The sequence below is a fragment of the Sparus aurata genome, chromosome 7 (genome assembly GCF_900880675.1).
Source record: "Sparus aurata chromosome 7, fSpaAur1.1, whole genome shotgun sequence".
NCBI lineage: Eukaryota > Metazoa > Chordata > Actinopteri > Spariformes > Sparidae > Sparus > Sparus aurata.
In genome coordinates this window covers 32,867,155-32,891,719 of record NC_044193.1, presented here as the reverse complement: position 1 = coordinate 32,891,719, position 24,565 = coordinate 32,867,155, and the positions used below count along the sequence as shown (strand labels likewise).

At 39.1% G+C, this 24,565-nt stretch overlaps 1 protein-coding gene across 9 annotated transcripts in view; it reads left to right on the top strand.

Moving 5' to 3' along the window:
* plch2a (phospholipase C, eta 2a) overlaps nucleotides 1-24,565 on the top strand; it is a 203,539-nt gene that overhangs the window by 173,632 nt on the left and 5,342 nt on the right. For 5 of the 9 annotated variants that reach the window (XM_030422800.1, XM_030422799.1, XM_030422798.1 and 2 more), the window contains 11 exons: nucleotides 2,077-2,232; nucleotides 2,783-2,881; nucleotides 3,916-4,016; nucleotides 4,630-4,718; nucleotides 5,099-5,281; nucleotides 5,363-5,470; nucleotides 9,220-9,344; nucleotides 11,151-11,235; nucleotides 12,700-12,846; nucleotides 14,222-14,301; nucleotides 18,510-18,885. In XM_030422800.1, the coding sequence (XP_030278660.1) occupies nucleotides 2,077-2,232; nucleotides 2,783-2,881; nucleotides 3,916-4,016; nucleotides 4,630-4,718; nucleotides 5,099-5,281; nucleotides 5,363-5,470; nucleotides 9,220-9,344; nucleotides 11,151-11,235; nucleotides 12,700-12,846; nucleotides 14,222-14,301; nucleotides 18,510-18,885 (1,549 nt within the window). Of the gene's footprint in view, nucleotides 1-2,076; nucleotides 2,233-2,782; nucleotides 2,882-3,915; nucleotides 4,017-4,629; nucleotides 4,719-5,098; nucleotides 5,282-5,362; nucleotides 5,471-9,219; nucleotides 9,345-11,150; nucleotides 11,236-12,699; nucleotides 12,847-14,221; nucleotides 14,302-14,989; nucleotides 15,107-18,509; nucleotides 18,886-23,829; nucleotides 23,859-24,565 lie in introns of those variants that run through there. The other 4 variants (XM_030422802.1, XM_030422803.1, XM_030422804.1 and 1 more) reach the window with 4 other exon arrangements.

Below are 24,565 nucleotides of genomic sequence, written 5' to 3'. Positions count from 1 at the left end.
ATGCTCGATCAGATTGGAATCGTGAATTATGGTGGGGGGGAAAGTGTTAAGTGAAAAAGTGTTATTTTTCACTTCTCTAAGCGGAATGGCTCTGGAGATGATGGGCGGCCGGGTGATCACATGCTTTACCAACTAAGCTTCTGGGGTGTGTTGGCGATCCATTTCAGAATAATATTCGTACACTATATTCTCGAATTATAACTATTGATGCGTTAATATGTTCATAACTAGAGCAGCAGCAGCTAAAGGATGGACTACTTTCAATAACTGTATAAACTGCTGGGTGGCTTGCTTTTATATATTTTTTTGTGAGGGAAGCACCATCTCATACACTTGAATGAATGGGCATGTCTGCAGTGGAATCCAGTGGTCCAGGATGGGAGGGGAAAATCGAGGTGGCTATAACTGTATGTATTTTTGTGCATGAAAGATTCTTCTTTGGGTCAAAAAATATATGATTACTGTAAACATCCTGCAACAACGTATTAATGGTAATAATAATACAGTAAAAATTGAGTGGTTGGTGATGCTAAGAATATATGTTTACATAAAATTACAAAAATATTCAAATGTAGCCCTAAGGGGAAAACTTAAGAAAAAAAAAATGGATTACACTTGTAGGATTTTGCAATATCCCATAAATTTATTGGAAGATTTTACATGTATTTTATTCGAGGAAATCGATGATATTAACTGGGAGGTCCGAGCTGAGTTGGTACGGAGTAACCCATAAACTAGTGGAGATGTCACTTCTTAAAATAAGTTATGCTTGTGGACTTGGTTCTTGTTCCAAGTGTCTTTCCCAAAAACAGCTGTGGAAGTTGAGCAGCCAGGTTTGCCTCTGGGTGAAGTTTGGTCACAGTATTTGGTGCTGATGAAAGAGAAAACTAAAAGGAATTCAGATCGGTGTTACCATCCATCCTGTGTGACCAGATAATAAGTGGACAGCTCTGAATCCTTCTGTCAACACCTACTATCAGCATGAGTCCTGTTTATCGTCAAAAAAATCGCTATCTTTTTTCATAAATGTGAGTGTAAATGTAAACTGTCTTCGTCATTGTCTTCACTGTGGCCCAGGAAGTGTGCGTACTCACTGCTAAAGAATGTGGTTACAGGCAGCCCTGACCCCCGCTGTGACTGGATCTCGATGTGTCCTCATTGTGTCTTGGATACATTAACACCTCAGCATGCATTTTCATACCAGTTCTGAACAGGGCCTTAGAATGGACCAATGAGCCCAACAAAATGGTCTTTCACCTCTGAGGCTTCAGCTATTGTGGACATTTTATTCAAAATCTTTGCAAGATATATTTTTGTCTGAATAGAAAAGCTCAGAAGTAACCAGATTTCTCTTCACATAGACCTAAATGAGAATTAAAACACCCAATGTTCTGTGTGCAATGTGATCAGAAGTTCAATATTGCACAATACACTAATTTTTGACCCGAATGCCCTCAGCATATAGGAATAAAACTAATGCTCTCTCTATGCAGCATGTTGCTTCTACCTGATCTCTAATTATAGACTGAAGTGGTTTATGGGCGCACTCTGCCACCATGTGGCTGAACTGAGCATGTTCATATTATTCTGAGAGATGTGATGAGCGGTGATATCTGAATGACATCTTTTAGTAATTCCACTTCATCTGTACAAAGGACGTCACAATATCATTCCCTGTTATGCTCTGATATGTGGAAATGCTTGCATTTATTAAAGGTCCATTCACCAACCAGTGTGGGAGGTTTTACATTGTAATATATTGCTTTGTCCTTGCTCCTCATGAAATCTGAGCATCTTGTGTAATGTCTCTAAAAAGGGCCTGTACATCTAGATTATAAAAACGTATTTCTTTTGTGGTATGCACGATCAGGGTGTTTTTTTATGTTACGTTAATTATTGTGTTTTTCTTTTGTTTTGTTTTTTAGATGATCACGTTAATTATTGAACAAGTATGATATCGTCTATGTGGTTATTTCTGTTAATACTTTTCAGAAACTTTCAATTTCCTACTTTGTGCATTCTTCAACTGTATATCAGCATCATCATCCTCTGTTCAACTGTTCATTTCTTCTCTAGACATCAGCCAACAGGAAACAGGTGGAGAACATGGCAAAGAAAAAACTGGACAACCTGATGAAGGAGTCTAAGATCAGAGACAGAGAAGATCCAGACAGCTTCACCATTGCAGCCCTCCCACCTGCTGGGAAGCCCACAGACACATCTGGCTCTAAGGTAGACACAGACTCAGAGTCCTTACATTTTCATTTCAAACAGCTTTGTATATATACAATGGGCTCAAAAAGTCGATGACTGCTATTATCTCAATTGTAATGCTGTTTTTTTTTTTTCATTTCAAATGATTGTATCCGTTTGAGTAAAAAATGTAATCTTGACCCGCTGATGGTGTGTTGTGGGTCTGCCTGATTGGCCTTTAGATCCAACTCATCTAGTTTCTGCAAAGTGTTCTAGGGTTCCATGTACTGTGTCCCTAGAGACCTTTAGTGTAGACATGATTTGATGCTGAGAAAACCCCTCTTGGCTTAGAATAACAATTATGCTTCTGACGCTTTCATTTGCTCTAAATTGTCAAACTTTCTGAGTATTATTCTCTTCAATATAGAATTTAAATGTTTGTTTTTAACATTGACTCAAGAAAAATGTGGTATGAGCATAAGGTGTCGGGTTGATAGCTAATCAGTAACTTATTTTTCTCATTTTCAGTTGTAAATCTCTAAAATGTTTCCTAACAAAAAATGCTAAGATTCTCCTCCTGTGCTTTCAGGGTAAAAGTGAGGATGGGACAGACACAGCGGATGAGGCTAATCCCAGCAGCAACAAGCGTACAGGTCGCTCCTTTATTGGCAGCTTTTCTAAACGCAAGGTTAGCCCTTTTAGTTCTCCTCTTATCTTTGCTCTCAGTTTTTAAATGACACTTTTCTCTATTTTCTTCAGTCTGTAGACCTACTCCATACCCCTGCCCTATGACGAGTAAATATAACAATCAGCAACAACATTAAAAGGTGGAGTGATAGGTGAAGTGAATTACATAAGGATCTGAGTGACTTTGACAAGGGCCAAATTGTGATGGCTAGATGATTGTGTCGGAGCAACTCTAAAACTGCAGGACTAGTTGGATGTTACTGTCTGCAGTGGTCAGTAACTCCTGAAAGTGGTCTATGGAAGGATAACAGGTGAACTTGTCGTCAGTGTCATTGTTGCCCAAGGCTCATTGATACATGTTGGTAGCAAGCTACTGTTGCACAAATTGATGAAAAATGTCATACTGGTTCTGATAGAAAGGTGTCAGAACATGGTGATATGCAGTTTGCTGCGAAAGAAGCTGCATAGCCACTGAACGGTCAGAGTGCCCATACTGACCCATGTCCAATGCCGAAAGCAGCTACAACATGCACGATGCGACAACGACTTAAAGGTATTGACTTGGCCTCGAAATTCACCAGAACTCAATCCAATCGAGCATCTGTGGGAACAAACAATCCATGGAGGCCCCCACCTCGAGGACTTATTGCTGCTAATGTCTTTGTGCCTGATACCACAGCACACCTTCAGAGGTCCAGTGCAGCCTCGACAGTTCAAGGTTGTTTTGACAGCAAATGGCAGACCGACACAATATTAGGCAGGTGGTTATAATGTTGTGGCTCACTGGTATAAATGATCCACATATAGATGATAATTCTTGATGATGTGTTGATATGTGAGACTGGGTTGTTGTATTACCATTGCATAAAAATTAGAAATCTCAAATGTGTTGTTAGATTCTGCAAACCTCAGCTTCAGTTCATTAACACATCACAAAAACATCCACAATATTTTGACATCATCTCTTGAAACCCATTACATGTGAAGTAAATCTTACTGATATTGGTTGTCCAGTAATTACTCTTCCTTCTGCAGAAAAAGACAACCAAACTGAAGAAGACGTCCAGCTTTGAAGACACCGATACAGACCAAGAGAGTACAAGTAGCGCCTCCCGCGCCCCCTTGCACCACAGCAAGTATGCTACATACACAACACACAAACAAATATATATATATGTATGTAAATATATGTGTGTGTATATATGTATGTATATATATATATATATATATATGTATATATATATATATATATATATGTATATATATATATATATGTATGTATGTATGTATATATATATATGTATATATATATATATGTGTGTGTATATATATATATATATATATATATATATATATATATATATATATATATATATATATGTATATATATATATATATGTGTGTATATATATATATATATATATATATATATATATATATATATATATGTATATATATATATATATATATGTGTGTGTGTATATATATATGTGTATATATATATATATATTCAGCATTTCCATCATCATTCCACCCTTCATCACTTTAACTATTGTATTGGTAATCAACATTATCAGTCACCATTGTACAATTTTTCATCAATGCCTTCCTCAAAATCTTAAACTTGATTACCATAATCATCAACACTGTGGTGGATGATCATAATTTTCATAGATAATTTCAGTGAAAAAGATTCGGCTGACTCCTATGTGTAACCCTTTTTTTTTCTACTTTTTATTAACCTTACAGAAAGAAGAAGACCATGAAGTTATCCAGAGCTTTGTCTGATTTGGTCAAATACACTCGCTCTGTGGGTCTTTATGATATCGAGGCACAAGGTAAGCAGTTCAGTTCACCTGATGCTTATTGCATTATTGGGACAAAGCAGAGGTTTCTTCGATGTTATACTGCATATAAGATACAAATACTCAAATCTCATCAGTATTCAAGTTTTGAAAGTTACTGGTACTGTATGTGTTACTGTATTTTCAAATAATGGATTTCTGTGGTACCATTGAAGAGACTACTGCAACACATCAAAAGAAACCCGATTCTAAAATATAAGAAAACAATTATTATTACATATATACAGGAAATATTTATCATAGTAATCTTGAACCATAATTTAAATCATATAAGCATACGTTTTAATAACATATAAGTAAATGAGTGTAATAAAGAAGAGAAAACAAAGACGTCTTTGTGTTGTCTCTGGCAGCTAACTGCAGCTGGCAGGTGTCGTCGCTTAGTGAGACCAAAGCCCACCAGGTGATGCAGCAGAAAGCTTCATCCTTCATTCACTTCAACCAGCAACAGCTCTCCCGCATCTACCCTTCATCTTACCGCGTGGATTCCTCCAACTTCAACCCCCAGCCCTTCTGGAACGCCGGCTGCCAGCTTGGTGTGTACCTAACTCAACACACAGTAGTAGTAGAAACATCCAGGCTGCTGAAAATAACAAAATGAATTGGTTTGATTTCAGTTGCGCTCAACTACCAGTCAGAGGGCCGTGTCCTCCAGCTCAACAGAGCCAAGTTCTACAGCAACGGCAACTGTGGCTACATTCTCAAGCCCACCTGCATGTGTGAAGGTCAGCACATAAAAAAGATTCATTTGTATTATTTTGATAGGAAATACTTACACTAACTAATAATAGTTGATTGCCAACATTTACGTTATGCTCTTACAAATTAACTTAAAGCTGCTGTAAGTGTTCTCGTCGTTTTAGCTTATTTCCTGTCCATTATGCAGTTAGCACACCCCTCCCTCCTCTCTACATCACCACATGAATGCACAGCAGTAATCGCCAGACACAGCAGCAAACAGGAGGATCCTGCTCTGTGTGTGAACGAGCATAAAGGACTGCCTCTTTATGGAGTTATTAGGATAAAGTGAGAAGAGATATTATTTATTTTTCTCTTTTACTACATTAGCAGAGGAGGAGAGACGTGGGTTAACGACCAACATCTCTGTAACAGTACAACTGTCCAACAGTTACTGTTGAATATAGAGCAATTTTACACTTATATTACAATATACGATATTTCACTTACTGCAGCTTTAGTACAGTATGTTAAGTTGTCCTGCCTATTATGTTTATGTGTCACACCACTTGTGTTCTAATGTATGGAGATAATGATTCCAGCCATAGTCTTAGGAGATCATAGGGGTGGCTGATTTACCCTAAGTCACGGTATTTTGTTTTTTTGCGATGATGTTATTATTATATGCTACAACAAAAATTTAAAGGATACGTGATTCTGCCTCTTTTGACTCTATTGCCGATGTTAGGAAACATATCTCAAGTATAAATATATGTTTTTTTATTAACTTGAAAAAGTAAATCCAATCAGGTACAGGCATAGATGATTAGTAAATGTAATCTGATGGTTTACAGTTTACAGATCCACATAAAGCAATGTGGCAAAATCTAATCTAATCTGCTGCTCTGGTTATTTCATCGGCTGCAAATGAGGCTTAATGTTCACACAATCTCTCTTCACTACCCCATGATAAGAAAAACATTGATTGAGTGTGCTACAAAAGACAAATTAGCCAAATTAGCTTTGTAATGTACTGAACTAAGTTCAACAGGCTCACCTGCCAAATTACTGTAACCTAAAGCAGTGGTTAAACCCTACTGCTTCCAAGTTTGAACTCTGTCCATCAATCTGTGAGCTTCCCACATCCTGCTTTTTTACATTGTCATGAGTCTATTAAAGAATAATAGTTAGTGTAACATAGCCTGTAAGAGTTTTTCTAGTTGTTGTGGGGACATTTCTATTATGAATGAAGTTAATCCACTGTGTCTTCACTTCCTCAAATGGTGGGAGTAGATGAAGACATTTGTGTTAGCTCTTCTAGACAATAATAGAAATTGGAGTGCTTAATGTACCTTCCACCTGTTTGTCTAGCCACATTTAGGGTTGATGAGGAAAACACTACTTCCCATGATTTCAACAGCTCTAATTTTTCTGTGATGGAATGAATGAAACACAAACCGCTTTGTCACAAAAGATACTCATCTAGTTTCGTTCAGTAATTAATTTATTAAAGGTCTTCTAAAAATAAGACCAAATCTGCTGGATCATATATATACATACAGTAATTATAATATTTGGTGAAATATCCCGCAGCCATTTCCACCTCAGTTAGGTATATATTAACCTCAATTCTAGCTTTTTAAACATTTCTTTACCACTTCTGATGTGTGTTATTGATCATTGTCCAACTGCACCCAAGAGCCAATCTTCTGCTGATGATTTGAGGTTTTCCTGAAGAATTTGGGGATAATCCTCCTTCGTCATTATTCCATTGACTGTATTTAGAGCAGCAGATCCACTGACAGCACAACAGCCCCACAGCATAATACTACCAGCACTATGCCTGACAGTAGCTTTAGTGTTCTTGGAGTTAAAGGCCTCACCTACTCTCCTCCAAACATACTGCTGCTCATTGTGGTCAGACAACTCAGTGTTTGTTTCCTCTGACCACAGAGTTTTCCTCCACAAGGTTTTTTCTTTGTCCATGTGATCAGCAGTAAACTTCAGTCGAGCTTTAAGGTGTTGCGTCTGGATTAGAGGCTGACATTTGTTCGGGAATCCCACGGGTCACGGGATTGGGAGTCAACTTTACTGTTAATCACGTGATTGGGACGGTACAGGATAAAAAGTTAACGGGAGCAGACGGGAGCGGGAACTAGGCATGGGCGGATCGAATACAAATATTGATAATATTGATACCAGCGTTGGTATTGATATTTAGTTGCTACCAGTGTAATGAGATCGATGCTTTAGTTTCACTTTCTCTCCCTTATGCACTGTGGCGGTTTCATTAAAGTGGCGACCTGCCGTCTGTGTCCGCTGCTTTCAAGTGCCGCTCCTCACAGAGCGGAGCAGCACTGAAGCAGCTCAGCCAGCAACAACACAGAGACAGAGACGGAGCCGAAGACGAGCCGTGTGGTTATATTTTCAGGCCGAAAATGACACAACGGCGACCTGTATCATTTGTAAGAAGGGAGTAAAATACAGTAGTAACACTACAGATTTGTTCAAGCATGTGAGAAATCATGCGGAAGAAAACGAGGAACTCAAGAAACGGAGAGGAGAGAAATCCCCCACCTGACCCTGACAGACCCAGACCCAGAGGCCTTTCAGTCAAGCAATGTCCAGGTGGATAATAGTTGTGAAAATAATATTTTAGTCATCTTCAGCATTAGTTAATATTAATTTTCAAAGTGCAACTGGTCATTTATCATTTGTTAGCCAACTCAAAAAGTATAAATTAGACTTAGACCATGATAATAATAACATGGTTAATAACCTTGATACATTCCTATTGAAACCTGTATTTAAATGAATACATTAGCTGGAATTTAAATAGATTCTAATAGAAGAAGAAAAAAAATGGGAGCGGGAGTCATTTTACCAGGAGTGGGACGGGACAGGAATCTTTTTTTAACTCTGGCCCAGGATTGGGACAGGACAAGATTTTTTTCTGTGGGAGCGGGACGGGACAGGAGTGAAAATCCACTCCCGTGTCACCCTCTAGTCTAGATCAAGAGCTTCTTTCTTGTACGGCAGCCTCTCAGCTCATGTTGATGTAAACACTTGAGTGTGGACACTGACAGCTGTCTTCCAGCTTCTAATTCACTGCAGACCTGCTTTTTGGTGGTTTTTGGTTGACTCTTGACATCCTGACCAGTTTTTTCTCAGCAGCAGTTGATAGTTTGTGTTTTCTGATGTTGGCAGTGACACAACTGTGCCATGCACTTTATACTTACAGACAGTTGTTTGGACAGTTGATCTTTGGACCTGTAACTGCTTTGAAATGGCTCCAAGTGACTTTCCTGACTTCAGTAATGACAAATCAATAATGTGCTCCATGAGATCAATGCTGAGCTCCTTGGACTCAGCTACAAAAACTACAATATGAAAGTCTAATGGGTGTATCAAATAAGCCCTATTAAAATGGGCCCAGAAAACGTCACCAACTGTTATCAATCAGAATCACTCGAAAGATGTTAATAGGCCACAATACAAAGAACATTTGATTCACCAAAACTGATTGTCCAAATTACTGTATATTTTAAAGAGCTGTCTAACTGTATTTGATGGCGCTCTTTTTCTAAAGAGATCAGTATTAGTTTTTATTGTGCTTTTAATGTTGTTTCAAAAGCCTTATCTAAATTTGAGATTCTAGAGAAACATGGAAGACTTGTGCTGTTTGTTGCCTTTTCAAAATGATTACAATGATCGGCAAATGTAAATGGTACAGATGAAATAGACTTTCTTCGTGAAGGATCAAATGTTAATTTTACCTCCTTTCTTTCCATTGCAGGAGGCTTTAACCCCACCCTGGAGGACCCACTGCCAGGTCGGATGAAGAAACAGCTGGTACTGAAGGTCATCAGTGGACAACAGCTGCCCAAACCCAAAGACTCAATGCTCGGAGACCGAGGAGAGGTAGGACTCACGTGTTTTTATCATTGGGAGAAACATTGTAATATATTACAAAGGGCTGTCAAGCAATTCAAAAATGTATCTGATTAATAACAAGCTTACTTAATCAAAATTAATCACACATACCAGTATTTGTTGTAAGCATTTACAAATATTTCAATTGGTAGATGAGTTCAATGAAAATTGCACAAAACGGTGCTCCTGTCAACAGTTCAATCTGGGTGTATTTGCAGCCCCTTTCCAGTGTGTTTTGGTATTTTCATTATCTTTTCTGACAGTGTTTAATCATTTTTGACAAATAACTTAATTTTGTGCTCTAACAAGATTTTTTTTAAAATAAGTTCAAAAAAGCGGAGGTTAAGATACAATGGACTACAGTAAAATCAAGGCTTTTATCTCATCCACCAAGCTTGTTATAAGAGGACTTAGAATAGGGAGGTTTGTAGCGGGGGAGTGGAGAGCAACGGTCAGTTACTGGGCTCAGAGCAGACATCTGTTAGCCATTGAAGCAGACGGAAAGTTTAGCAGTAAAGTTGTTGAGTGGCAGTAAATGCACAGTTGAGGTTACAGCTTGACTCTGCAGCTTCTTAATACACAAGAAGAACTTCTGTTTGAGCATGCTAATATCCATGCAAATGATGATAACATGCTGAAATAGAAGTCTGCTAGCAATGGTACAACAGCTGACTATTAGCCACACTCTATTCTCAGTTTGAGTAAGAATGTTAACTGTTAAACAGGAAGAAACAATGACTGGAGCAAGACTTTTCCATTCAGCAGGCCTATCCTCAGCAATGTTGAGTCATCGGCCTCAGTCATGTTTGCAAAGCTACTTTGGAACGCGATCAGTGACGGAAGGTCAAGCGGTGTTGTGCAATTAATCTGTGTTACCTTTAAATGCATTATTTAGGCTATAATTGATTTTGTTATTTTGACAACCCAGATATTATACTTAAAGTTGTTCCCGTGAAATTTTGCTGATGTAAATATCTCATATATGTATGACATTTCCACAGAATGTAAATAAATAATTGTTGAAGTTGTGTCAAAAACGTATACACATTGTGTCGCAGGGAACCTGCTAACTAGCTAGCCCTGACCTGTCCTGTCTTGTAATACCACTTTGTATCGCAAGTGGTGATAGGGGCCTGGTTGCATCGTCCATTTGTTCTGCGCCTGTATTCCTCGATACTCGATCCTAAGCTGCTCCTATTTGTTTGGAGTATGAATTTGAGGGTTGCCATTTATTACACCAAACACTATTTACCAGTCGTCAAATTTCCTGACCATCATAGAATTTTAAGCAAATGGGGAAAGCAGGGGATTTACATATGTGGAAAACGGCTGTCTCCAGAGAAGCTGAGTGAGATGTGTTCATCTCAGCTCATGGCTTGATGTTCCTAGCCTACATTAGCTGCTACTAAGCATAGTACTCGTTGGTAGTTGTATTATGTGAGATTTCTTCCCCCTAACTTATGACCAAGAGAGTGGAATGAAAGAAACTACACATCTGGTTCTGCTGCAGTGGTTTTGTGTATTTGTTACAGAAGTGCAATGATAAATCAGCAGAGTACGCTCATTGATGGAATTTAAGTACATTTACTCTAGTACTTTACGTATGGGTGACTTTCATTTTTACCAAAGTAATATTTCAGTAACATCATTACTTTCACTCAAATATGACTTTTGGGTACTTTTACAATACACTTCTAATGCATTTCCCAAGCAAAGCAATACCTGGGAGTTTTATTTTGGTTTTGTGGTTGGTATGAAGAATTACCTTAATGGTGTGAAATGTCTCCCGTTCAGATCATTGATCCCTTCGTGGAGGTGGAGATAATTGGCCTTCCAGTGGACTGCTGCAAGGAGCAGACCAGAGTGGTGGATGATAATGGTGAGTTGATGGAGAGGTGACTTATTCAGCTTGTTTTGTCTCCATAAACAAGACACAATGTAATCTAAATCTGCTAGTTGCTATATAAATACATGTGCTGATCCAGTAATAGGGACTTAATACTAATGCAGAAAAAAAAAATATTTGATTAATTTTAGATGCTGGTGACAAATATCCCATTTTACTGGCAATTCTATATTCATCTACAGTTAACAAATAGCTGGTGTGCTTGAATGCCGCTTTCATCATCCCAGCATCACTGCTATTTCTGCATGATATATGATAAAAAAAGTGAGCCTTAGCCTTTATGGAACTGAACAATTGCAAGAGCTTGGAATGTGCAAGGGTTACAGTCAGCAGGAGAAAAGATTTGTAAAGAGACATGTACAGGTTTCCTACTCTTAAGCTTATTTCATCAGTTGCTGATGTCACAAACTACCCTTCTCTTGCATATTGCCATGGCAGTATACAGCATACTGTACACTGTTCAGGTGAGACCAGCCAGCATTCATGGTTCTCGTTCGAGTTCTAAACAACTGAAGTAGCTGGTGACTTTTTTTAAACAAGGAAAAAAAAATAGAGGCTCATACAGCTCATTGGGCGTAATTCAAGCCTCCGGAAGCAATCCCAAAATGATTGGAAAGTATTTTATTTACACCCTTTTTTAAGCTAAAATCTAAGCTGTTGCTGTGAAGCTTAAAGCATTAGCGAGCCCCTGTGTAAATAATGACTTACAGCTCTAAGAAAAAAAAATAGCAAACTAGCTAGCTGAGAGTGACAGACATACTTTCAGGTTGGGAACATGCTAGCTAAACGATTAGCAGCTAGCTCACTAGCTATAGTAGTCTGTCAACTAGCACTGTAAGCACTCCTGTCTTTACAATGATAGTCCTGTTTTGTATGGACACACTGATGAATTTCTTTGAAGCTCTGTAGTCCAGACTACTGGCCACTTTGTCAGTTTGCTGTGGATACTTGCAGGCCCTGACCACTGACCACCTCATCCAGAGCTTGTGGCTGTAAACTGAACCATACATGCTTTCCTGGTACTTGCATGAGGAGAGCTGTGGTGTGTTCATGCCTTTGACTATTTAGTTATAACTGATTAGAGCAAAGCATTAGTTGAATGTGACTCTCGACCTCTGCATGTGTGCGTTTGAGCTGTCTGTATGGGTTCTGATCTATAATTGATGAGCTCAGCATGAGCAGACTTGCACAAGCAGCACCTCTCAGTCTGCTCTCACACCCTGAATAATTGATGACTGCTGAGCTCACTCTCTGAATCTCTCCTGGACCGTCCACTCTCTCTGTCCTCCGTCTCTACCACTCTTTCCCTCCTCCACTTTTATCTGCCTAACTTCTTCTCCCTTTTTATTTGTCACATTCTCTCTTTTGCTGTCTCTCTTGATTTTTCATCTGCCTTTTCTTTTGTCCTCTCTCCAACCTCTCGGGGCGGTCCTATAGGGTTCAACCCGATGTGGGAGGAGACTCTGGTGTTCACAGTCCACATGCCGGAGCTGGCCTTGGTGCGTTTCCTTGTGTGGGATCATGACCCCATCGGTCAGGACTTCATCGGCCAGCGCACCATCGCCTTCAACAGCATGATGCCAGGTAAGATCTGGTGAAGCACCTGCTTTAGATCGAAGTGATAGGTACCCCTCTCCTCACCTGCATTACCCACAGATCATGTTTATATGGTGGCGTCTAAAAGCTTTGCCTTACTTTTTGTTTTCCATGTTCTAGATACAATTTCCATAGACAAGGAAATACAGGTTGCAAAAACTGAGACAAACAGGGTAAGGGTAAGGTGAACTTTGTTAAGCCTCAGGAAGGGAGCATTGCTGCCTTACTCTAAAATAATTAAATAATCAAATTAAATTATTGGAATTATTCTGAGATCAGCACTGTTAAACACAGAATACTATTATGATTGATTTTACCAGAGTTTATTAATGGAATAATTCATCATTTTTGAAAACATTCTCATTAGAGTGTGATGAAAAGGTGGATATCAAACAACTTGTTTGGCTCCTTTGAAAGTTAAAAAAAGGCATCTAAACAAAATGTGTTGAAGGTTCTTGTTGGTAGGGATCACAGAAGTTCAAAAAAGAAAGATCCAAGGCACTCCATTTGCAAAATGATTAAAAAGCTTTTATTCAGATTGCTATTTCATGGTGACATTGAATTCCATGATACAAACACAAACAGTTGAATGTAAAAATAATGATTTGTGGTTTTAGGTGTACGTAGAACCGTTGGCGAGATTAACAATGTATCCATCTGCTTAGAACTTCTTTCAGATTCTCCAGTTATAGCGGGGGTTAAGAGGATGCAAGACACATGTACTTCTTGTTGGGGAAAAAACAAAACTTCCATTTATTAGCATTAGCAACCCCATGCCTTACAGTATAAAGCTTATTTGATCAATATGGTTGGGTACTGTTCACATTTGAACTGATGCCGGTTCCTATACAGGATCCTGATATTCGATACCAGTACCCAGTGGTACATGTCGGTGCTTTAATCTCTCTAAACAAAAACAAAAAAGAAAAGTTCTCTAAGTTCTAACCGGTTCAATCATTCACTTCTCGAGACAGTGTATCGTGAGTCCTATATCTAGTAACAGTGCAAACGACATGTCAGTCAGTCTTTTCTAAGGCTTATTTCAGTAGCATCTTGCTATATCCCTAATCATCTAGGGACCCCCCTTTTTGTAAGATACAATCTGTACCACAACAGTACTACATTATGGACTCCCAAAATAGTTTTGATTTTGATTTATCCAGTCAAATCACCTGATTGAAGGTGCAGGTGAGGAGCCAGAGTTTGTGTCTAGTAGTACAACATCAAGCAAAGAAAAGGTCCGTCTCTCTGCTGTTTGGTACAACAGACATTTAGCCATTTGTATCTTTGCTGTTGTGTATGACTCACTGATATTGTGTGTGTGTGTGTGTGTGTGTGTGTGTGTGTGTGCACGCGTGCGCAGGTTATCGCCATGTGTACTTGGAAGGTATGGAGGAGGCTTCTGTCTTTGTTCATGTAGCTGTGAATGACATCACTGGTAAGGTAGGTACTACTGAGGAACCAGCTGAAAACGCATGACAAATCCCTTACCTTTTCTAAACTGTTGAAATGTCCTCTGAAATCTACAAGCTAGAAAAAAATAACAAAATGAATTGTGATGCGGAAACTTCTATCTTGAATATTGCATTTTCCCCTGAGAATGAAAGAAATATTTCTTGTTTTGTTTTTTGTTTCACAGACAGAAACTTGACAGTCACATGACATGGACCTAGGGCAATACAAAAGAATAGAATTAAGCAACTTACAATTTTAGAACTGTTATTGTCAATCAAATTTTTTTAGACCAACCTAGCTGTTCCACATTTTAATGTGAGGCTAGGTAGTCAGATGAAACAGTTGCTTAGCGAAATAGAAATCATGCAATGGCAAATAAACTGACTGTTTTGTATTGCTTTTATTTCTGTTTCAAAATAATATGTTTGGGTCATAAATAATGCAAGCATTGCTTTTCCTACAAAATCTTTGATTTTATTACGGTTTAACCCTTTTGTTCATGTGCTCTCAGTTTACTCCAGCGATATTGTAAATGATCACTCTGTTTGTCACATTGTCCTTACTTTGAACTTTCTCTTTCTCAGCTGTAGATGTGTGCTTCCTGTTGTGATTTCTCTCTTATCCCCGACCCATTTTTTGATTTTCACTCTCTTCCTGTGTCTGTTTGTGATTTCAGTGGACCTCTCTTTTTCCAAATGCTCCATTTAGAGGCAGGAAATTTTTAGGAGCCCTGAAGCTGCTGCTCAAAACTCAGGTGTAGTGGGTCCCAGTCGGCCTCTTGCATGAGCCACATGCTCCACCCTCTTTGGCACCTAAGTGACGACCCCCCCCCCCCCCCCCCCCCCCCCCCCCCGGCGCACACCCCCTTCTTGTCAGCCAACTGCAACAACTGCAAGCATTAACAGTTAGAAGGCCAACTCATGCCTTACATGAGTTGTGGAGGCTTGACCTGCGTGCTCAGTCATTAACCCCCCCAAGTAGATCCAACCCACACAGTGAAAGAGCTGGATAGAGAAGAGGGAGTTGTGAGTCAGGAAACCTGCCAGGCTGCACTGACTTGTCCCTTGTGTTTTTCCTGAGAGCATTGTTTGTCTTCACTCAGGAGTTTTTTTTCAATGTACTGCACTGCACTGCAGGTATATTGAGTTTCAGTACCATTGAGGACATTTATCTCCCTTTTCATCTCTACCCTTGGTTTTTAATCACTTTGTCTCTTTTTTATTGCCTCAGAACGCTGTAGGGACATTTTCTTGATAGTTGTTAATTGTTAGATTAGTGACATTTTGAATTTCTCTTCTATACTATAAGTCTTTTTCTTGGTTTTGTAAAAATCCCATATCAGAACAGTGTCCCATGAAATTTCAAGAGAATAGTCTGACATTTTGGAAAATAGGCACTTGTAGTGTTGCCATACCGTACATCTTAAACTTGGCATTAGTGAGGCCCTGTTCAGACCTGGCTGTACCGTCCATCCTCAGCTATCACAAGTGAACAGTCCGCCAGTTCACACCTAGTATTAACATGCATCTGGTTGGACCGCTTGTATTTAAATATTTTCATAACTCACTAACTTGTTTAAAACATTTTTTAGAGAGTTTGAGCAACAGAGAAGCAGCTGATGATGGTTACTGTTTTGTTACATGTATTTGTAAAAATTTGACATGTTTACTGTTAATAAAATATTGTCGTTCATAAATGTATTCTAATTGGTAAACAGCTGTAGACACTGTGTTTAAACAGCTGCTAAATGTTTGCAGGTAAGACTTTAGACACAGAAGCAGACAGGCTGGTACAAACTGAAACAAAAAACTTCATGTTCTGATTTAATGCTGAATTTACAAGAAGGAGACAATGATTTAGAATTTGCTGTAGCCGTAAAGTTTGTCCAAAGTTTATTAACTTTCTCCTCACTCAACAACTCTCAAAATTGGTAAGAGAGTCTGGGAGTCAGTTGAGTAGGTGGTCCTTCAATTTCACCCATCTAAAATGCGTCTTAAACGTATCTTGCATTCACACCTGTACTTGGGCCTGGAATCGGAATGTCAATTATTTTCCCCTACGATTCAGAATAGATTCACAAAGGCCAAAAATCTGTATTCTAAATGTTAATTGATAACGTGATGTTGACAGAACCGAAAAGGCAGATATAAACTGAGGGTAGTGCAGCACCCGGACAGTTTACAGCACACATGCTTGAGTTATCTCAGCAGTAAACAACTTAGTTAAATTTAGATCTTCATAGTTCAAATTAATTTATTTTTTGATGAATGCTGTTAATGTGTAAAAATGAAAAGGCTGCTGATTGTTAATTTTAATTTTTTGTTTGTTTGTTGTTTTTCATATTGTATTTCAGCTGATTAAGGACACCAGTAAATTGTTTGGCACACAGTGTACTGGAGCAAGAGACTGATAATAGTGCCCCATTTTCAGTTATTTCAATTGAGAATCGATTCTGAATCAAGAATTGTTTTGAGCTGAAAAGGATTCTGAGTGGATTTGGACATACAAGAATCAGTATCCAACAGAATCATGTGATTGTCAGAGATTCCCCTATGGAAAACCACAATTTCTTGTCTTTCACCCTTTTCATCTCAAGCAGCATGTCTCTACACACAGAGGGGAAAGCCATTAGTCTATCAATCCAACTCATGAATCGAGAATCAATTATTTTGACAGCCCGTCGGAGGGTATCTCAAAACTTAAGTGAAAGCATTCATTCATCTCCAGTTTTGGACCAAAGGGATGACATGCCTGGATTTATCTCATTGCATGATGAACAGGAGTATAAGAATAATATCAAGCTTCTTGTTTGCCTCTGTATAAGGCAAATCTATTTCCCAGAATGTTGGACTGTTTATAAGGTGAAGGGTTTTGCAGGACAAAGCCACCTCAGGCAAAAGAGCGTAATGCATTCCAATCTACTGGTAGTTTACTGTCATGTTCAGTTCAGCCTTCTTTTCCCCTTTTTCACTCAGCCTCATCTCTTTTATATATCATCTTGTCTTTTTGTCTGAACATATTGCTCCCTGCTTATACATATTTAACAGACTGTTTGGATCTACTTTTTCACATTGTTTGAAACTCCTTTTCTAATGAGTAATGACAAGTACTTTAGGAAATAAATCCAATGCAAAAATACAAAACCTTTTCCCATGAAAGCTCCATGTGGTTTGCCATTACTATAAACTGCTCCAGTTCTATTTCCAAGATTGTCAGTCAGAATGAGTTTCACAGTTTGACAGACAAGAGTCTCATGCTGTCATTTTCTTGATGTCCTCATCATTGTTGTCATTTCTGCCCCAGTCTTTGTGACCATCACAATGGAGCACCTTAGGGTACAGGAAACATCGGCACAGTATTGCATTCAGTCTGTGTAATAAACATTTAACAATAAAACAAACAGATGAACTGTTTTGAAGGCCAGCTTTACTAGTTTTCTCATTTTCCAGTCTTTACAATGGTTGTACACAAAAAAAATGTATATTCCGACAAAAACATTGTATGTAAAAGGGAAAGTCAAGCGTCTATATGGTATTTTTTTTACCCATTACTGCAGTGTTCTAGTTGATGTAGTGGGGGCTTTCCCATACACATGTGCTGGCCCCACTTCAGTGATGGTCCATCTCGGGTGCAGTCTAGCTCAAGTTGGTGTGGTAAAACCCGTAAAGGAGAAGCAAATAAGCGTGGCACAGTTTGACCCAGCACAGCCAAAACTGCCAATGGTAAAACAAAGGAAACACTTTATTTGAACATTTTCCTAAATACAGTAGTTGCTTTACTGTATTTAGTTGTAGAAGCAATCTTTGTGTGTTCCACTGGTCGCCTCAAGCATGTGTTTGCCTAACTTATAATTTACCACCAGGACTTTAACAGATGTATACAAATGTGTAGTTGCTCAAAATGGCTAACACTTCACAATACACATGAAATCAAAACTAATCAGCATGGATCACGCTGAATGTTAAAGTCTGATGAAGCATTCACATGTGTAATTACAGAATTTTTCGGGGGCAAATGTGAATATTGATTCAATTATTATTTTTTATGCATGCTCACTACACCAACTGCCAAAGTGTTATTGCAATAATGCAGTGCCACTTGCATTATGGCGAATATTGTTCACATATGTGTTTCTGTGACCTTTGTCCTTATGGTTTGAGTGTTTGACAGTAAATTTTTGTTGTGTTTCTCATCAGGCCAGAGCAGCCAGCGGCATAAAAGGGCTGTTTCACAGAAACCCAAAGCAGGCTTCCCTGGACAGCCATGCTGCTGTACAGCACAGTCGTAAGCACCCGTTCGGTGCCCACCTCCTGCGCCGCACTGCCAGTGCCCCCACCAAAGGCCAGCCCAAAATCAAGAAGGGCTTCCCGGAGATTGCCATCGACACCAAAGACTATAGCTCAGAGGGTGCGAGTGAGGAACCAGACTCTGAGGACAAGGCCTCCGCTGCCACCTCTCAGAAGCCCAAATCACCGCTACACCACAACGGGGACTCACTGGCATCCCACCAAACCAAGGGACCCTGGGACCATCCAGACACCAATGGGGCTTTTCACCCTGAGAAGGGTAAAGGTAAGAGCCCACTTTTTGCTCAACGACGACCCATGAGTGAGCCTCTGAAACGGGCAAGTCGGCTCCGCTTTCATGACCCACCTGACATGAAGCCAGGGGTGTTTGCCCGCGTGGCACTTAACAGCTCAGGCAGGGTGGGGATGTCCTCAAACTGCATCACATGTGTGATGGGCTCCAAGGAGAGTCCAGAAGCTGAAAGAAAGGTTTTGGTTAAGGAGAGGCAGGGGTGCAAATCCAAAATGGCACAAGGGGCGAGACGGGAGAGAAGTAACCACACCAAGAGTCAAGTTCAGACAGAGCCCACAGCCAAGCCCCAGCCCCTCGCTGCTCAGACAGAGTCACAGCAGCCTCTTCCCCTTCCCAACTCATGTGTGGAGGCCCAGTTTCAGTACTCACCCCAGGCTCTCTTCAGACCTATCCCCTTCCCTAGATCCAAAGCCAGGCAAACTCTGGCTGCCCAGCACATTCGACCTCAGCCTGATTCATCACAGAGGAATGTGCGCTCAAGCAGTGTTCCCCGAAGACGCTCCCCCAACACTGTTACACCAACACCGGGCCTCACAGCAGACTGTAGGACCAACCTCCATTGGCATCAGACAACAGCCCCTGACTATGGCGCTGTTTGTGTCCCATTCACAAACAGTAATGTAAAGGATGGTCTGTTGCTCAGTGACAGTAGCAGCTGTGACAGCTTCGGCAGTCTGAGCAGCTTGGAGTTGCCTCCTATGCTGCCTCCATGTTCTGTCCTTGACAGCCGCAAGAGGGCTGTGGGCACCCTACAGCGTGAGATGAACGCCCTGTTTGCCCAGAAAATGGAAGAGTTGCGCCATAAATCCCCCATGTTCTTTGCTGGTAAGATGTATCTGAGGCAGTACTGGTAGTAACCCAGTAGCTGCTGTGTAGTGACTGTAGTGAGTTTTTTATGTACTGTAGACTCTAGACAGTTAGCCTTCATGAATGCAAAGACCTTGAGTATTTGGTAGTGTAATGTTGTTAGAGTCATCCCTCTGCTGTGTGCGTGATGAATACGTAACCTATGTTACCTATGTGTCCCTGATAATCAGAGGTCAAGTCTAAAACCCCACATCCCATTTCTTTCCATCATTACCAATAAGAAGTCAATTCAAGTTTTTGTAGTTTTTTACCTGTTGTTAACCATGCTATGTTTTCTACTTCAATTGACTGACTGATTCCAATTTTCCTCTCAATGCCTTAAAATATAATACCTGATACTACCTCCATGCTTGACAGATGAGAAGAGTGGTAAGTTTTAACTGAATAGAAGTTGTTAAAATACATAGTTTTAAATGACTTAACCTAGTTATTTGGATGGTCTAAAGCAATGTCATTTCAGAAAACTAAAGTCACACCTTCATACAACAGTGTGGTCTTAAATCACCATGTTGGTGTTTGTCCTGGAACATCATAATTAATGTTGCTTCAGGACCATCATTGCAACTGATCAATCACTTTTTGTCTTATTGCTTAGTGACTTGAGGAAAAAGACTGCGAAAAATGACACCCACAAGCTATCTTTTCAAACACTTGGTTAAGATTGTGAAAGGGTGTATTTTAAACAAAAATATGTATTACTAAACCTTACCAACTATTTGTGTAGACTTGTCCTAAACAGTGACAGAAAACTGAAAAGAAATTGAAAATATTGGCAGAGAACTGTTTTTTGGGGCCAAACCAATGTGAGGGAGTCACAAAATTACGATATGGATAAAGCAGCCAATGCACACATTGTGTTTGTGATCAAACACTTCTAATATATTTTACAGTTGAACAAAAAACTTGTATATCCAAGATTATATCAGTGCACCAAAAAAGTAAAGTTCTGTGTGAATTTAATAATTATAAATTACCCCATTCATATATATGTCAGGCTCCAATTCAAACATGCAAGTTACACCTGGACAGATTTGGCCACATGTTGTTACATTAGCTAAATCATTAAAGTCATGCTAGTTATAATAAAAATACCTTTATTTATTTAGCACTCAGCTAATCAAGGTTATAAATGCTTTCACAGAAATCAAAAGTATAAAAAAAGAACAAGAAGATGGACAACATTATAAAAAAAAAAGTAACAAATAAATAACAGTTGCAGATCAGGCATCAAAAAGGCTTTCCTATAAAAATTTGTTTTTAGCAATGATTTGAAATCCATTTGAGTGTTTGTGAGCCAAATTTCTAGGGCTGGAACGATATTCTTTTCTCCTGATTCGATTGTTTTAAGGTTTTTGGATGCCGATTCGATTTAAATTGCGATTCTTCAGTATTTTTAGTTTGCTTTTTTAACACTAGACCATGTGAAAAAGTTGAATGATGATGCCTACAGACTACATCAGGAACCATATTTCCCCAAAAATGCACATCACATGTGAGTCAGTTTTTAAGATCTATTCAGCAGCAATGTATTGAACCATTTTAAAGTAAACTCCTACATTTGAACCTCTCTCTTTTCAAAAGCCTGGACTGCATATAAAAGAGGTAAAAAATAAGATAAAATAGTGTAGAAAAAATATATACTGTGAGCCCCAGCAACTTCTGTTTTTGCTGTGGCATTTCTATGGAAAAATCCAGTCACACGGCATACTCATCTAAGTAATCTTGCTACAGCCGGCAGCTTTAGTGCGTGCGCGTAACAGTTGACATGGAGAAAGCCGGCTAACTGTGCGGCTAAATGTTCCTGAATCTCGTATTCTCCACAACACTATAAGGCCGCAGGTCTTTGCAAATAAAGTCAGCAATTGATTTAGTTATGCGTTTTGTTTTTTTCAAAACTCCTGGGTAGTTTGTACAATGCTGCTTTGAGTGTCTGCTAGCTTGCTGCTGCTAATCGTTTAGCTATTAGCTTTGCATTTACCTCAGGATGGTGTCTTGCCAGGTGGGCAGTAAGGTTTGTCGTGCATTTCCCTTCAAAGCAAAAAATCCAAAATGTGTCCACACTTTTGACTTAAAATGAGATGGTAGAGGTTTTACGTGGAGCCAGAACGGTGACTTTAAAATTTGGCATCCAAAAAAAAAAATTGGCATTGAAAACAAAACCAGTACTGAAAAAAGAAACATTGTCATTGAAACATTTGTATTGAAAACAGTTGTATTGGCATTGAAACAAGTATTGGCACTGAAAAAAGAAAGTAATTCAAATAATTCAAATCCGAAAATCTTATCATTTTATTTTATTGGGATTTTTTTGTATTTTTCAATGACAATCTTCAGATTTTTTCTTCATGTCACTTTTTTTTCAGTGACAGATTTTTTTTATAATGTCATTTCTTTTTCAGTGTCACTGATTTTCAGTTTCAACTTTCTGTCACTGTTTTGGCGTCGAGAGGGTGGGGCACAGAGAATTGGACACATCAGGAGAGAGCTTGAAGAAAAGTCCGCGAGGTAGTTGGACTCTGTGTTGCCCAGAGACGGCCGGGTACAACGGTATTATGGCTGTACCGTCCAGCCCCGCCTTCCCGCAGGCTGCTGCCATTACCTTCTCAAATGATATGCAAACCACGCTCTACTTGCCCCTCCCCTTAGGCCCCTCCCTCTCGACGCCAAAACAGTGACAGAAAGTTGAATCTGAAAATCAGTGACACTGAAAAAAAACTGACATTGTAAAAAAATCTGTCACTGAAAAAAAAGTGACATGAAGAAAAAATCTGAAGATTGTCATTGAAAAATACAAAAAAATCCCAATAAAATAAAATGATAAGATTTTCGGATTTAAATTATTTTAATTACTTTCTTTTTTCAGTGCCAATACTTGTTTCAATGCCAATACAACTGTTTTCAATACAAATATTTCAATGACAATGTTTCTTTTTTCAGTACTGGTTTTGTTTTCAATGCCAATTTTTTTTTTGGATGCCAAATTTTAAAGTCACCGTTCTGGCTCCATAGTTTTATCTCTGTGCATTTTTGCAAGTAATCCGCCATTCTCCGCTTTCTGTTTTTTTTCCACAAACAGATATGATGTCACGTTACTAGATAGTTGAAGAAAAATAGTTTGCCCTCCGCTTGAGAAAAGTGGTAACTTCTTTCCACCTCGGCTTATAAACATAGACTAAAATGAAGCATTTAAATTTGGAAAAAAATTGAATTAAAAATCGTAAAACAAAAAATCGCGATAGTTATGTGAATCGATTTTTTTCTCCCACCCCTATAAATTTCATTTGGCAGGGAATTCCAGAGCCTGATGGCCCAGTGGCCCTTGGTCATCAATCTTGACCTTGGAACAACTAGCAAGGGCAGGTTAGAGGATCTCGGGGTACGTTTTGAAATATAAGGACGTAATACCTTTCAATATAATGCAGCCCAGTTCACCATTATGAAAAACAGTCTCAAACAAGCTGAAGCATACTGCTGTCTTTAACTGTAGTCGTTTACAGTCAAGTCTTGGAATGTTGTATTTTGAGCACATTGTGTACAACTAACTGAACACAGGAAGTCACAATGGACTGACATCTGTTACCATCTTTTTCCATCCCATGACATTTTTCAGGGCAATCCACTTCCTGCTGAACACTAGCTGTTCTCCATTTCAGCCTCTCTCAGTAGATCATGTGTTTGTCAGTAGAATTTATGGCATAGAACTGATTGCACTTGGGGAAACCACCAATGTTTAGGGAGTTGAATTTAAATGGTTCCTGGCCTTATTACAATAGCTGATGTGTGCTGACATGTGATAAGTCGCATGATGCTGGCAGATACTCCACTTGTCAGTTAGTCATATGATGAACCTTTTGTCTTAGCTGCTCCACCTCTCATTCCTTTCAGTGTAAAACAAATAATCTGATGTTTGTTCTTTTCTCGATTAGCAGTTATTAAGATACTTTCTCTGTCCTGTGAGCTATTTCCTTGCATCTCTTCTCCCTCTTCTTTCCAGTTTTGCTAAACTCCTTTTTCCTCTCTGTCCCTTTTGCACGCCTTCTCTGTTCCTAGTGCAGAATTGAGGGGATGACCAGAGCCAGGTAAACCACTGAATGCATGCAACCTTTGAATATATCCTGTACACCTTCACCTTCACTTCACCCATCAGTCTGCTTCTCTCATTGCCCATATGTCACACCTGTGGAGCTTGGCTGGGGTTTATCTATATTCTTCTCCATGTTCATATATTCTTGAAGGTGCACTAACTCAAAATTACATTAATGGAAGAAAAAGGGATCCTCATTCCAGCTTTGTCTTTTCAAGCCATTACAAAGTGGAGCAGGTCCAGACACAATTCATGAAGCTTAGTCTGTTTGTTTCTCTCACTGTGTTGGTGCCTGTACAGTGCAGTCCTAAAGGTTTATTGCAACTTAAAGGATAAGTTCACCAAAAAAAGAAAAGTCATTATACTCACCCCCCATATGCTGATGGATGGAAAATGTGTTTTAAAACGTACAAATTAGGGGTGGTTAATCGGCCCAATTTCCCGATTCGATTCGATTCCGATTATTGAAGTCTCGATTCGATTACAAATCGATTTTCGATTATAAACGATTATCGATTTGATTTTCAATTATTAACGATTATTGATCTTCCATTTAACATCAGTCAGCTGCTGAATTATTTTACTTCTCTTTTGAGCTACACCTCACAGCACCTTCAATATTGTATAGTGTAACTGCAATATCAAAATTATTATTTTTTAATTTGTTTTAAATGTAGTGTTTCACTGTTAAAAGAAAGCTGC